At 33.8% G+C, this 13,876-nt stretch overlaps 3 protein-coding genes across 5 annotated transcripts in view; all 3 read right to left on the bottom strand.

Moving 5' to 3' along the window:
• Window positions 1-420, bottom strand: part of Grx3 (Glutaredoxin 3) — an 8,039-nt gene extending 7,619 nt beyond the window's left edge. The window contains exon 1 of the mRNA XM_080175548.1: window positions 302-420. Within this exon, the coding sequence (XP_080031674.1) occupies window positions 302-383 (82 nt within the window). The 5' untranslated portion in view covers window positions 384-420. The remainder of the gene's footprint in view (window positions 1-301) is intronic.
• LOC145330876 (nonsense-mediated mRNA decay factor SMG9) lies at window positions 402-12,017 on the bottom strand. Of its 3 annotated transcripts, none has more exons than XM_080175545.1 (18): window positions 11,868-12,017; window positions 11,546-11,609; window positions 10,712-10,780; window positions 9,789-9,893; window positions 9,443-9,587; window positions 8,985-9,056; window positions 8,188-8,298; window positions 7,270-7,376; window positions 6,081-6,184; window positions 5,766-5,848; window positions 5,262-5,341; window positions 4,717-4,767; window positions 2,790-2,875; window positions 2,346-2,480; window positions 1,797-1,869; window positions 1,389-1,549; window positions 861-1,052; window positions 402-516 (listed from the first exon to the last, which is right to left on the bottom strand). In XM_080175545.1, exons 1-16 carry the CDS (start codon window positions 11,954-11,956, stop codon window positions 1,448-1,450), a joined length of 1,476 nt encoding a protein of 491 aa, XP_080031671.1. In that variant the 5' UTR covers window positions 11,957-12,017; the 3' UTR covers window positions 402-516; window positions 861-1,052; window positions 1,389-1,447. The 3 variants fall into 3 exon arrangements, with proteins under 3 accessions (XP_080031671.1, XP_080031672.1, XP_080031670.1); XM_080175546.1 differs by having other exon boundaries at window positions 884-1,052; XM_080175544.1 differs by having other exon boundaries at window positions 402-1,052.
• On the bottom strand, window positions 11,963-13,876 carry LOC145330879 (uncharacterized). The gene is made up of 2 exons (XM_080175549.1): window positions 12,290-13,876; window positions 11,963-12,032 (listed from the first exon to the last, which is right to left on the bottom strand). The coding sequence occupies exon 1, from the start codon at window positions 13,773-13,775 to the stop codon at window positions 12,933-12,935; it is 843 nt and encodes a 280-aa protein (XP_080031675.1). The 5' UTR covers window positions 13,776-13,876; the 3' UTR covers window positions 11,963-12,032; window positions 12,290-12,932.

Genomic DNA, 13,876 nt, shown 5'->3' with positions numbered 1-13,876 from the left:
CTTCGATTAATGAAATCAATGGCCTTGATTCGGCAAACTAATTCTATTTGAATATATTAGATGCGTACAGCGTAAAACTTGTTTTGTGATGTAACTAATGGGAAGTGGGTTAGAGGGGGGGAAGGGAGGGGGTAAAAGGAAATGGGTTGTTTAGATTTTCACTTAGAATTGTTTGTCAGAATCTTTGTCCCTGGTTCTTGACAGAAATAATCCTCATATTGTTTGAGCAACTTTTTGAAACTCGGTTAGATATGTTTCAAAAGTATCAATAATTTTTTTTATTATGATTTTAAAATCTTGCCTGCCCAAAAATGGACGACTGCCATGCTCTGCGAGGCCAGCATAGCCTTGTAATCCCCCTCATTCAAGATAGTTACCACCATTTTGATTCTAGCTAACAGTCTGAAACAAAAAAAGTTTTTTCAAATCCAAAATAATCTAAAATGCAAGTTTAAAAATTAACATAAGTCCGTATTCAGACATTATACAGATTTCTAGTAAACATAGGGATGTTATCTGAAAAAAAATTAATATAATTTAGATCCAAGGACTTACAAGCGGGAGGGTAAGAAGTAATTACCCCAACCATCATTTTTTTAGGGGGGGTATTAACCCTATCATGTACCTATATATTAATCCCGGGGTAAAAATTACGGGGGTGGGGGATTTATTCAATTCTCTCTCGCCATGTCCTACCCACCAACAAAGATAAATTACCCTCCCAAAATGGACAGCCTTCAGTTCACATTTTAAAACAAGATCTGGGGTATTGAAATACTGGAAAAGAAGGATATTAAAGTTACCATTAGGTTACCCATCCCTCTATAAAATATGGTACATCAAACGTATTTTATTAAAACCTTTTCTTTTCAGGGAAGGCTACTAAATTAATTAAAAATCACAATTTTGGGTAATATTATAAATGCCATTTTTCAATGCTGTTTTGTTCTTAATAGACACTCCAAAGATTTTTCTGGAACATTCTTGAATATTTTTCTTCAGATCTTTGGAAAAACTTTTCAGTTCAGGCTCTTCAGAAAACATTTTCTACCCTATAAGATAAAACAAAATCAATCCTTATTACAAAGTAACAGGATGTATGTTTGTGTATGTGTGTGTGTTTGTCTGTACTGATTTTTAGAAAGACCTCGCTAACCGCTGAACCGATATGGTTCTTCTTTACAAGGGTAGGTTCCTGCTGCTATGTAAAGCGCACATGAAATCAATAGTAAAGGTAAAAGGGGGAATACTAATATATGACCCCCCCCCCTTCCCATTTTTTTACTTTACCTTTATTGTATTTAAAATCAAACGTACAGGGTCGACATCCCCCTTCCCATTCCCTAAAGTCCCCCTAGAGGCCCCAAGAGACGTATTCGCTAGGTTACCTTTATAGAAGTGAATTTCTTTTTATTTGTATCCATCCATTGTTGTTAATATTTGTACTTCAAGGTAGTAGCCTACTATATTCCAGATAAAATGCAGAATTCTTAATATTGTCCCAAGTCTTGTTGGCCAGGCTCACCCATCCACGCTCGGATAAACGAGTCTAAACAGATACAGATTTATAGCCAAGTATAGAAGTTTGAATCTGAGAAGAAAAGAATTAAGTTTACAGCATTATTTAACTATTATCTAGAAATTTTACCTACTGTAGTACTTAATTAGTAATTAGAAACGATTACTAGTGTTCATAAGCATAATAACGACTCACGCCTTTCTAAATAATCGTTCTTAATAATGACGTTATTCAAAACTAAACTGAACGCCGCGCAGTGGATTTGATTGGTACCCACCTGAGTTAAATTTCTTCTAGGCATATTCAAAACTTGATGTCTCAATTGGCGGCCAGCTCGTTCTATATCAACTCTAAAAAAGAACGTTTATAGATTAGCTATCCTTTAATGAAGTTTAAGGTATGTCCAATCGTCCGTCAAAGTATTATATACCTAGTCAAAATAAATTCCTAGTTTATGAATATAATATCTTTGGATTGGAGCTTGGTGAGATTTTAGTAGCGAAGCTATCCATAAGTAACTTCTTTTTGGGAAACGTGATTTCGCTTCTCTTAAAGATTATTGGTAAGATTTTCGTGAAGATTCTCCAAACTATATGAGCCGAGTAGCTGTTCAACTTACTTGGTCTATTGGTCTTTCGGTCATAATAGAAACACAAAAATGTATGTATAAAGGTTTAGTGATTATCTTCTTATTTATTAATCAATTCTTTTCCATCTTTTTAATAACCACTAAACATTTGGTCTACATCTCACTTTGTTCGTTTGTCTAACCATGATTTATTTGTGCTTCTTTTAGATGTTATCATCCTTGTTTTTCAGCACTCACCTTGGTCTTATTCTGTAGGAGAGGGAGTCCGCCCTCTCCCCCTCCTGGTCGGGAAGAAGAATAAGGTGGGGGGAGTCGGAATCTTTACTCTTCCAGTGGAGGCGGGATTTGGACCAGGCCAGGCTGTAACATTCCCTAAAAAGAAGCAAGTGAAAAATAAGTAAACAAAAATAATATTTTAGAATCATGCTTAAGGTTATTTCATATTTTTATTTATGTTTAGCATTTTAAATCACTTAATCTAAACAGGTTAAAAGACCATTTGGAGAAATCTCTCTAATCGACAAGTTAATTATCCTCTAAATTTTCTGGGTGCATCTCTTATAGCGTTCTACTTGCATGAGATATACTTTACAAAATAAAATATAGGTATATCTACAAACCCAACAGCTTTAACTCTTTGATTTTCTAACCCTGCGGGGCTTTTAACATTCAAATTATTACCTAATCTCTTCTAAAGAATCTTCCTCAAAGTCGGCAACTTCACACTTGTTATGCACCAACACAAGGTTTGGAAAATATTCAATAACCTAGATTATAACCAAAGGATTTTGAGGGTATAATATAATCTGCACAAGATTTGTTTCCCCTTATAAATGCATTCAGTTAAGGGGGGGGGGAGGAGTTCTGCAGGGAGTAAGGGAGGGGACAATGGGCAATTAATTCAATTTAAGAGCGTTCGCTGAAAAGCAATGAAAACCAGATTTTTCAAGAAAATTTTACCAAAATTGTAAGGGGATCATGGTAACCTAATTTAGAACAAAATTAGTTCTAAGAAAAAAATCATTTACTTGAAAATTAAATTATCAACACATCACAATGTAGTAAACATTCTGTAATTAATCACTAGAAAAATCTTGTTTAAACCACCCTCAACCCTTCTAATATATTTATAACTGACCCCAAAATTCAAGCGGTTCTTAGATTATTTAATACATAAATGTCACAGTAGAGTTTCTATACATGAAAAGACATTTTCTTGGGAAAAAATATTTGTTAAAACCAGCGATAAAAAAACAAACTTTTCTGTCTGCATATTCAAAACTAGCTCAGCTAGTTAGCGGGGCATTGATGCGCAAGTCCCCAAAATCAGTAAGAATCTGCTGTATTCGTGCACATTCCCTTTAAGCCAGTCCCCAAAGTCTGAGACTACTTAAAAATTGAATATTCGATCCATTGTCCCCTCCCTTACTCCCTGGGAGTTCTGACACATTTGCGTAAACCTGGTTATATAGGCTTTATCTTTGGACTGAGAGGATAGGTTATAAAAGATAAAATCATTCTTATATGATGAATTTTCCCAAGTTTTAAGATTTTTTGGATAGGCCTCCAGGTTCCGGAGCTCCAGGCCTCCAGGTGGTCTCTGTACAGGTAAAAATGAAAAAAAAAAATTTTAAGAGTTAGAGGTCAACTTATAAAGCAAAATGTGCATCTTTTTTAATGTTATTCACATTTTATAACCTATCCTCTCAGTCCAAAGATAAAGCCAGTTTTACGCAAATGTGTCAGAACTCCCCCTCCCCTTATTTTATTAAATACATTGCAAAAATGGCTCAATGTACTCTTCATTTTTTAAATCTTTTTCCCCACCCCATACATATTTTGCCATTTTCCCCATGCAGAATATACTCCCCTGGGTTGGCGCTAGTAATAAATTAAAATATTATTCAAAAAGAAACTATTCGATCTATTGAATTGGTTTTAATACTTTTTTTCTCTTTATTTCTTAAAATAAATATTTTTAAGATAGGTGTAATTTTTTATGACAGAAGTTTTATCAGTATAACTGGAAAAAATATTTAAGTGATCATAAAATATGAAAGACTTCGTTAGGTAAATAAATATCGGATTTTAGTACCTAAGCAAAATTTAAAGAAAATTGGAGAAAATGTATTTTCTAAGCTGCTTTAATTAAAATAAAATCTTTTGTGATACTTTATCATAATCATTAAATTATTGTCATCTATAATACAAAGTAGAACGATGTCTGTCTGTCTGTCTGTCCGTCTGTCCGTCTGTCTGTCCGTCTGAAGCTTAAGATCTCAGTAACCACTGAACCGATTGGGCTCTACTCTTCAGGGAATATACCAACTGGTCCTGTGATGGTTTTAAGCTATTTTCTTGGAGGGTGGGACACCCCCAACCCCCCCAAAAAATAAAAATACCCCCCCCCCCCCAAATTTTTTTTTACTTTTCTTTTTAAATCTAAAATACGAAAAATTAGGTTGATCAAACCTCTTAGGGCACAGCCCCTAGAGGCTAGGGGCGAAGCCGCTAGTATTAATAATAATATTAACTTTTCAGTTAAAGCCACTAAAATGACAACCTGACGGAAAAAGAGGAAAGTAGCTTCTTATAACTATTACAATACCTGGTTGTCATCGCCTGAAGTTGGAGTCACAGGTTTCAATGTTTCTGCTCCCTAAATATAAACTTGTTTCAACATAATATTATTATTTGTTTATTTTCATTTTTGGAGTATCATCCACCCTTCTACATAAGTCTATAATTTAAAAGTCTTAGGAAGAAAATAATAATGACCAAAATATATGATTGAGTTTATTCCTTATACCTATAGAAGTAAAAATTGTATATTAGTCTGCATGTGTGTAGCGAGGGATCTCTCTAACCGCTAGACCGATATGGATCTCCTTTAAAGTGAAGCTTCTTATTGGTCCAGGGAAGGATTATATAATTTCAATTCTCTCTCTACTTATAGGAATTGCCCCATGAATAAAATTGCCCCTTTATTTTTTTTACTTAGGTACCTAACTATACTTTTCCAAATCTAAGATTGTAAGTATTGGGCAGAAATTTCCCCCAATTATCCCGGAGGTTCTAGGGGCGCCATAGCCGCTATTAGACAATGAAGATTACTCCATTTGACCATATTAACTTAAAAAAGAATGTTAAAACCTGTAAAAGTCTGATGAGTCCAAAATCCATAAACCAATCCTGTACCAGCACAACTACATGGCATACAGAAAACATAAAACCTTAACAAAAATAAATGATTATTAATAAAGCATCATTTTAAACAATTTATCTGAAAATTTCAACACACACAAGTGGATATAGATTACGTGGATATATAGAACAGGGAAATATCATCGTCAATTTAGTTTGCTAATATAAACCTCATTTATTGGTCAGTTTGTTCATCTAAAAGGAGGGAAGGGATAGGGTAAATGAGTTGAATGTCGGGTATCGTTGTTTTGGCCAGCTGGGAGTATCAAGTTATTAGAGTACGTTAAAATCTGGCACAACATCCAAGTAATTATATATATTATATAATATACATCGATTCACACTAATTTTGATCATTTTTACACAGTGGAAATTTACACCTCCCTAAAGTGATCCTAATATATCCCTTGAAACCCATAGGATAGGATATTTCCATATGCCCACAAGTCTTACCGATTAGCTGTAAAGAATGAACTTGAATGGTATTCTCCGACGAGGCATACTCTGGCGCATTTTTCTTCTCCAATTGAACACTTCTACAATTATAAACAAGGATAAAAATATATTTATACGGGCAGCAAATATTATAAATATATCCTTTAATCTCTAAAAAATAAGGGCCATACAAATGACGAGAAATCAGTGAAAGCTAGATCCCTTTTTTAAAAAAGGCCCAAAAATAACCAAGTTACCGTGCAAATAAGACTTTGGGTAGGTAGTTTGTTATTAACAGTCCAATGTCCCCTCATTTCCAGCTAAATTAGGTACCTGTCCAGCACGCTAGCTGACATCAGAGGTTGACAATCAAGAAAAATATGGCGTCTAGAATTCACATACACGTCAATACCATTTGTACAGTGCTCAGCCAACATCTAGATATTGTAAGGGATATGACAATGAAAGGTAATCTAATGAGATTCCAATTATTAAACTAAAAATTCTGTCTGAGATATTTTTTCAATATTTATTGCTAAATTCTGGAATGATCTTCCTGTTCATGTGAAAAAGGCCGTGACCTTATCTACATTCAAGAAGAGACTTTATAATCATATTCAAACTTTGGCCTAGTTATTCAGACCTCTTACTAGGACCCTAATTGGGTTCTTAAGAGAATATAAACAACAACAAAAATAAATATATTGTCCTCCACTTCGACGTAAGAATTCTTAATTTTGTTTAAGTTTTTATGTACATGTATATGTTCTAAGTATTTGAAACTTTATTTCATTTTTTTTATTCTTTAGAAGATACCAATTAAGCTATATAGGTATGAGACATTAGATAACATCAAAATATGATTATATTGTTTGTCATAAAGGGGGGGTTTTTTAATGCAACCATCTCGTAATCAATGATTAAATGGCACTTAGAATTCGAATTTCGATCTGAAATTGTGCATGAATAATCCTTGGTAGGTCTATTTTCCCTAAATCGAACAAAAAGTTGGAAAAGTAACGGCTAACGGCTTAGCTGTTTTCCCATTTTTTTGCTATCTTAAGAGCATATTAGTCACGAAACCTATCTCCACATGATACTTTATCTCGCTCTAAAACCTTATCAAACGGTTCTAGCCGGTAGCTGTTTGTACTAGAAATTTAAAAAACTGTTATTGCTATCATTTAACATGATTTAAACCAAAAATATGTTTTAAAAAGTTGATTTCTACGTAATTAATGATGAATTTGCCCTGAAAATAGGCAAAAAACGGCTAAACGGCTGTGCCGCCAGCCGTTACTTTTCCAACTTTTTGTTCGATTTAGGGAAAATAGACCTACCAAGGATTATTCATGCACAATTTCAGATCGAAATTCGATTTCTAAGTGCCATTTAATCATTGATTACGAGATGGTTGCATTAAAAAACCTCCCCTTATGTTGAAACTAAGCAAAAGTATGCTGAAATGAAAACTTTTCTCCAATTTTTACCTTAAACCTAAAATTAGAAATAAAATTGAGACCTGGTGTTCAAAGCTCTGAACTCTGAATATTTCATCCTCTTCTGGCGAATTTTTGGCCAAAATATTTAGAATCGTGGATTTTCCAGTATTTTGAAGACCAAGAACACCTAAGAAAAGAATTTTTTTTTAATTTTCTGTTTATCTAAATTTTAGGCTGTAATAGTTATTTCGTATCGTATTATAAGATTTAAACCAGTTTTGTAAGACCCGAAGATAAAAAGGTCCGGGCTAACAAAACTGGTATTAAATGATTTTAATTTTAATATTATGGGGAAATTGTCTGTAATACGATGCTATACATGATTTTTCAAAATGACTAAGAACCAGTTCTAATTCAGCGGATATTAATCGGTTTCATAGCCATATTGGAAAATCAATTCTAGTGTCATAGTTTTGACTTATCTGGCGCTCTTCCGTGCTCCAGTCAATAACAACCCCATAAAAGACATTTTTCTTTATTAAACAATTACAGCAGCTTATTGTATAATTCTATTATCCAGCTAAAAACCATCAGAAATAATGAATGATAAAAATTTAATTTATATTTCAGGTCCACTATCGTTCTTAACTTTTGCTTTATATTTCTAACTAGCGGCTGCGCCCCTAGCATCTAGGGGCTCTATATTCGAAGGGATAAATAAGGGCAGAAAAATAGCTTAAAACCATACCCAGACTTATTTATAAAAATAAAATAGCCTAAAACCATCTCAGGGCCTATACAAAGCTTCGCTATAAAGGAGAACCATATCATTTCAGTGGTTAGCGAGATCCTTCGCTACAAACAAAAAAAGCTTATTACTTTATATTATAGGATAATTCTTTATCAGGTCCAGATGAAATATTTTATTTTAAAAAAAGGATTATCAATAAACAAAATAAATAAAAGAAAGTTAATACAAGAAATCAATATAAACTTACCAATGACTAGAAAATCTTGATTATCGCCCAAATAATCAGCAATGCCATCACAGAAAGACTGGGACTCGTCCAAGAGCTTCATGGGCTGTTTTTGCTTGTACAAACTCTTATCTGAACATATTAATTCAATTTTCTCTTTAGAGAGTGGAGTAACCTTATCTCCAACTTTATTTAAAAACCTACCTTTCACCCTTAATAATCTTCACTATAGAATAGAACCATAATATCAGTACAGCTGTTAGTGAAATGCTTCGCTACAAAATGATGGCCTGACAAACATCCTATTACTTTTACATTATGTTTTTAACTAGGTAACATTTATCTAATGTAGCGTTGGTAGTTTGTCTATTAAGATCTTTTAAATTTATGGACTAATTTTTCTACATTTCAGGGAAGTTACAAATGTGGCATTAGCAGTTTAAAAATGAAATAATTTTTTTTAAGTTGCAAAAAGTTTGTGAAGAAATTCATTAGTTATCTATTTTTTGATAAAACAATTTCATTTTAGTACAGAAGCACAGACTTATATTGTCGTAAGCTAAGATTAGTTATTTCTCGCATCGTATTATAAACGGCTTTCCGCGGATATAGAATGTACAATTATGAGATTAAAACTAGTTTATTTAGCCCCGAGGTGCCGAAGGCATCGGCTAAAAAAACTGGTTTTAATCTTATGATTGTACATTTTTATATACGTAGAAAGCTGGATATAATACGATGCTAGACATAGTTTTTTCGTGTGGATGAGAACCGGTTCCTATCCACCGGATTCGAATGAATACGAGAAAAAATCTTACCCTCTCTTCTTAAAGAAGGTCTGCTTGGGGTCATTCCACTAGTAGGATTACCTCCAGTATTTGTGTTAGTACCTAAAAGGATGGACAAGTTATGAATATGGGATAAGGTAACAAATAAAAAATATCTATCATTGGATTGTAGACTTAACTTCCAATTATCTGATTTTTTAAGGAAAGAAAAACAATGTAAAAAAAAATCTATAAATATTGGAACCTTAATTCTAAAGAATAGATGGGCTTAGGAAAAAGTTTTAAAATAGTTAGAAGAGAGAAAGGCTTCCCTGAAAATAAAGTTCAGATATATTACTGCCTAAATATTTAGAGGCCTCTGATAGTACATAATAAAAGAAATGGGAAATGTCGATCCACCACTTAAAGTTTTTTTAGCATTCTGTACAAACACACAGAAAGACAGCCAGCCATACTGTTACTTTAACAGAGGATATTTAATGACAAACCTGGCGAGTCACTGCGGCCGGCTGAGCTTCGCTGCTTCACTAGAATGACCCCTGGTGCGGCGGCTATATTACCAGCAGGATCACTTCCCTGACCAGCCACTGACGGGTCGGAACTATCCGCCATTTCTACGCTCTCGCTGGGGCTCTGGAATTAAGTAACAATGAAAAAATTGATTTACGAGCCAATTAACTTAAATATACCTCTCTCATTCTTATATTCAATGAGCATAAATAAATTGAACTAAGTTTCAGTAATATTCACGTATTTCAGAAATTAAAAAAAACAATATAAACTACTACATTTTTCCATTAGCCAATGAATTTCTACTGATTTTACTTAAGGTACCTTTCTAACTTCCGTCTTGACTAGGGCAGGGAAGTCACGCTCCATCTTCTCTCGTTCAAGAGCTCTTTCAGACTTGGCCAACACAATTGGTCGGTTCTGGTTCCCCTAACACAAACATCTTTTATTGGCATGCAGTGGTAACTTTTCAAACATCTATTTATTATTCCATCTAAAGATTTCAAAACAAAAAGGATAGGACATTCTGAAACTCAAGCTAGATTAAAGATTAGAGGGTTGTCAAAATTGAAGGCATAAAGGAATACATTGGTCTAAGTTAGCAGGAACGTTTACAACTAGGGATTGCAATCCGTCAAATTTTGGACCGGATTCGGATTCTTACAAGAATCCGTCCAAAAATATGGCGGATTCTCCGCAGATTCCGGATTCTTATTTTTGGCGGATTCCGGATTCGGATTCCGGATTCTAGCAATATATTAAAAGGCTTATTTTATTTAAAAAATTTAAGTGAAAAATATGTCCTAAAAATTAAAGTTCTTGGTGTTCTCTATAATTCACTTCCGAGAATCGAACCATTTAATTTTGAGTTTCGCTTTTTAGTATCACACAACTATCTTATTCACTAAAATACAGGGGTGTATATTCCACATGGGATCCCCTGCTCAAGGGGGGGGGGGGGGGAATAAAAAATAAGTAGTTAGAGGGGAAAAAGAAAACTGTAAACATTTTTTCCATTTCCCACCCCTCCTTGGTGAAAAAAAACTTTTAAAAATGTGTGGTAGGAGGGAAAAAATAAATAAAATATACCTAGAGTTCTTTAAATATTTTTCCATTTTCCCCCTACTTGGTGAGAAAAAACTAGGGGGGGGGGGGGAAGAAAAATAAAAAATTTTGTAGCAGGAGAAAAAAAATAAATCTTGTGCAGAATATACACCCCTGCTAAAATATATCATGTATAAAAATACCTCATCTATATTAGCAGAATCTTGTCGGTCTCTCTGGTTACCTCTAAACCTATCACGTCCTTCCCCATCCTTATTCAAACAGTATATATAAGTATCAATAAAATGTTCTTAAAATATAAATAAATATTTCATTTAGGTACTACTCGATTTGCCCCAAGAGGTTTGACCAAACAAATTTTTCGTATTTTAGATTCAAGAGAAGTTAAAAAAAAAATTGGTGGGGGGGGTGTAGTCGACCCCACTATTTTAACTTAAGTTTTAAAAAGAAAAAAAAAATTTAGGAGGGATTTTTAAAATTTTTTGGGGGGTTAGGGGTGTCCAACCCCCAAAAGAAAATAGTTATAAACCTTCCCGGGACTTATGAGAAGCTACCCTGTAAAGGAGAACCCGATCGGTTCAGCGAGATCCTTCGCTACAAACAAACAGACAGACAAACAGACAGACATCGTTCTACTTTGTATTATAGATAACTACAGAAGAAAAAAAATGGTAAAGAGATAGTTGCATGAAGTGTATTTCAGGAACATGATTTCAAGCATATGTTACAAGTATACCATCAAATATAATTTTGTATTACAATAAATAAGAAACAATTCAACTTTACTAGTTTAGTCGTCATGCTGTCTTGTGAAAATAAGCCAGCTATATACAATGTTTTTAAATAGATTTTCAAGTCTTTATATTTTTTAAAATAATTCTTTCAAATATATGCCCTATTAATATAGTTTAAACCATTGAACAGGAAAAAATATGCAGTTCACTGGTTTCAAGTTTAAATGCACTTTGTGCAACTACCCCAATTTACTGAACAGATCTTAACAAATGTAAATATACCTCGCCGCCTCGATAATATCCCCTTCTTCTTCCCCCTCCACCATCTCTTTCTCTATCTTTGTCTCTAAAAATAAATAAGCAATAAGCATACTTTAAATACCTACATTAATTTTCTGGAGAGAAAGAAGTAGCTGTTTGTTATAAATAAATATACATAATAACGAGTTTCTAGTGCTTTAGGTATAAAATATCAAGTAAGACATCAATTAAAAAGCTGTTTAAGTACTTTAATTCTTACTAACGGCTTCGCCCTAAGATTTATTGGGAAGTCACCCTCCTATATAGAAGAATTTCTTGTTTAATATATCTTCAAATTTGAAACCTGTTATTTCTGTAACCATGGGAGGGTCTGCCCCCACCTCCATCACCCCGACCTCCTCCACGCCTATTATTAAGTCCACGACCAGTCATAATCAATCTGAAAATATTGAATCACAAAAAAAACATATCAAAATTTGATTTACATGTAGAAAATATCGATCCAATTCTATCAAGGGTATTCCGATAGAATTATGGTATGATGTTATTTACTATTTGAGAAGTTACGAGGCATGCTCGCATTAAAGAAAATTAATCTTTATTAGGTTAGTTGAACCTAATCCAACCTAACCTAAAATAACCTAATATAGCCAAATAAATCTTTAATCTTCATTGATGCTCGCATGCGTAAATAGTATATAACGCCAAAACATAATTCTAACGAACAAGGGTTTTCTTTTTTCTGAAATTTAATGAAAACATTACCTAGTAAAAAAGTCAAATTGGTTATGTAGCTACTATAAGATTGAGGAGGAAGGGGACAGGACAATGTTTATTACACTAGTCTCCAAAGTTTTATAATAAAGTTTTCTTATTCGTTGGTTCATCAACTTTATTCTAATTTTGATTAGTTGGTTCGTTGAAAATGTTATTATAAAACTCTGGGGACCACTGCACTGTCCCATCTCTCTATGCCTATAATTTTCTTCCTTCTTTTAAAAGCATGTTAGTTCATTAGTAAAAATATCGGGTATAATCCCCAAAATATCTTTTTAATACATATACATAGTATACAAAATATAAATCAAAATAGAATAAATAACAAAAAAGTTATAAGTAATACACTGGGTTTTGTAATGATACTCTTCAGTTACAATAACATTTTAATACTGACAATAAAATCAAAAATCAAAAGTTTCAAAGATTTTTACAAAAAGACATTAGAGGATTTTTCATGAAATAATTTAAATTACAATTATTTTTTTAAAAATTTCATTACAACGTTAAGGCACTGTTTTATACAGGGGGGTTGGCTATCAAAAAAACCTTTATAATTTTGACAAAAAATAGGGACAGTTGGACCATCTATATATACTACGTCTACTGTAGCATCTTAGGTCTTCTGATGTTAAAAATCAACATTGACAATAAATCCATCATGATCTTTGATCTCAAGTTTAGCACCTCCATCCTTCTCAGGTATCTCAGTGTAGGCAATCAGGTTTTGTTTAAGCAATGGTGTTGGGTCTTGGTCCAGCTTTATGTAAACTCCGCCAACTCCATAATCAGTACTCAATCCTGACAACTCAAATCCTGCCTTGTATTGTATTTCCAGAGTCGTGTAATTGCGTTGCCACAGCCATTCTCTGTTCTCCACAGCGTGCAGGTTGTCTGACTGGGGCGGACAGTCATCTGTAAAAGCTAGAAAGTACAGGGTGAAGCCATACTGTTCAACCTCTTGGATGGATAACATTTTCATCCCCAAACTTTTCTCATACAAAGCCAGGGTCTTTTCAATGTTGGATGATCTGATAGTTATTTGTCCAATCTTGCCAGGCTGACCTAATGGTAATTCTGGTTTTTCCGCTGGTTTCACAAAATTCTTCTCAAAAGTATCCTGTAATAGTTCCAGAGAAAACCCAGCCCCGTCCTTCAGATGGCAAAGAAATCCAATTTCCTGGAACTGATGTGGCTCAGTGATCTGAACACCTTTGGCCAGAATCCTTTTCTGCCCCAATGAAACATCCTCCAGTCCAATGCCAATCTTCCAGTAAACACTCATCCCTGATGAATTGTTTGAGGAACTCTCAGCTGATTTTCTCAATGACAGCCTAAGGTCCTGAGTTGGATAACCACATTCATAAACATCCTCGGAAATCTGACTAACAGACATGCCCAGAATGTTGGTATACCACTCGGCTAGGGCCGCAGGCGCATCCACTCTAAACACAAGACTACGAAACTTGCTCATTTTGATTCTATTAAAACAATTCCCTTAAGTGAAGTGAATCAAGCAAATTTAGCTTGGTCAATTTTAATTGATACTTTCTTTAGAAAAAAATAAATATTTAG

The sequence above is a fragment of the Acartia tonsa genome, chromosome 10 (genome assembly GCF_053477335.1).
Source record: "Acartia tonsa isolate MP-2025a chromosome 10, ASM5347733v1, whole genome shotgun sequence".
Taxonomy (NCBI): Eukaryota; Metazoa; Arthropoda; class Copepoda; order Calanoida; family Acartiidae; genus Acartia; species Acartia tonsa.
The sequence above is the reverse complement of the archived record's forward strand: the minus strand, read 5'-3'. Positions and strand labels throughout refer to the sequence as shown.

What these genes read in the sequence shown, in the direction of transcription:
- LOC145330876 (XM_080175544.1), bottom strand. Translation starts at nt 11,956, where the DNA reads ATGACTGGTCGTGGACTTAATAATAGGCGTGGAGGAGGTCGGGGTGAT. An exon ending in CATGGTTACAGAAATAACAG is followed by an intron (nt 11,610 to 11,867) that starts GTTTCAAATTTG and finishes ATTTATTTTTAG; the next exon opens with AGACAAAGATAGAGAAAGAG. An exon ending in ATTCTGCTAATATAGATGAG is followed by an intron (nt 9,894 to 10,711) that starts GTATTTTTATAC and finishes TGTTTGTGTTAG; the next exon opens with GGGAACCAGAACCGACCAAT.
- LOC145330879 (XM_080175549.1), bottom strand. Translation starts at nt 13,775, where the DNA reads ATGAGCAAGTTTCGTAGTCTTGTGTTTAGAGTGGATGCGCCTGCGGCC.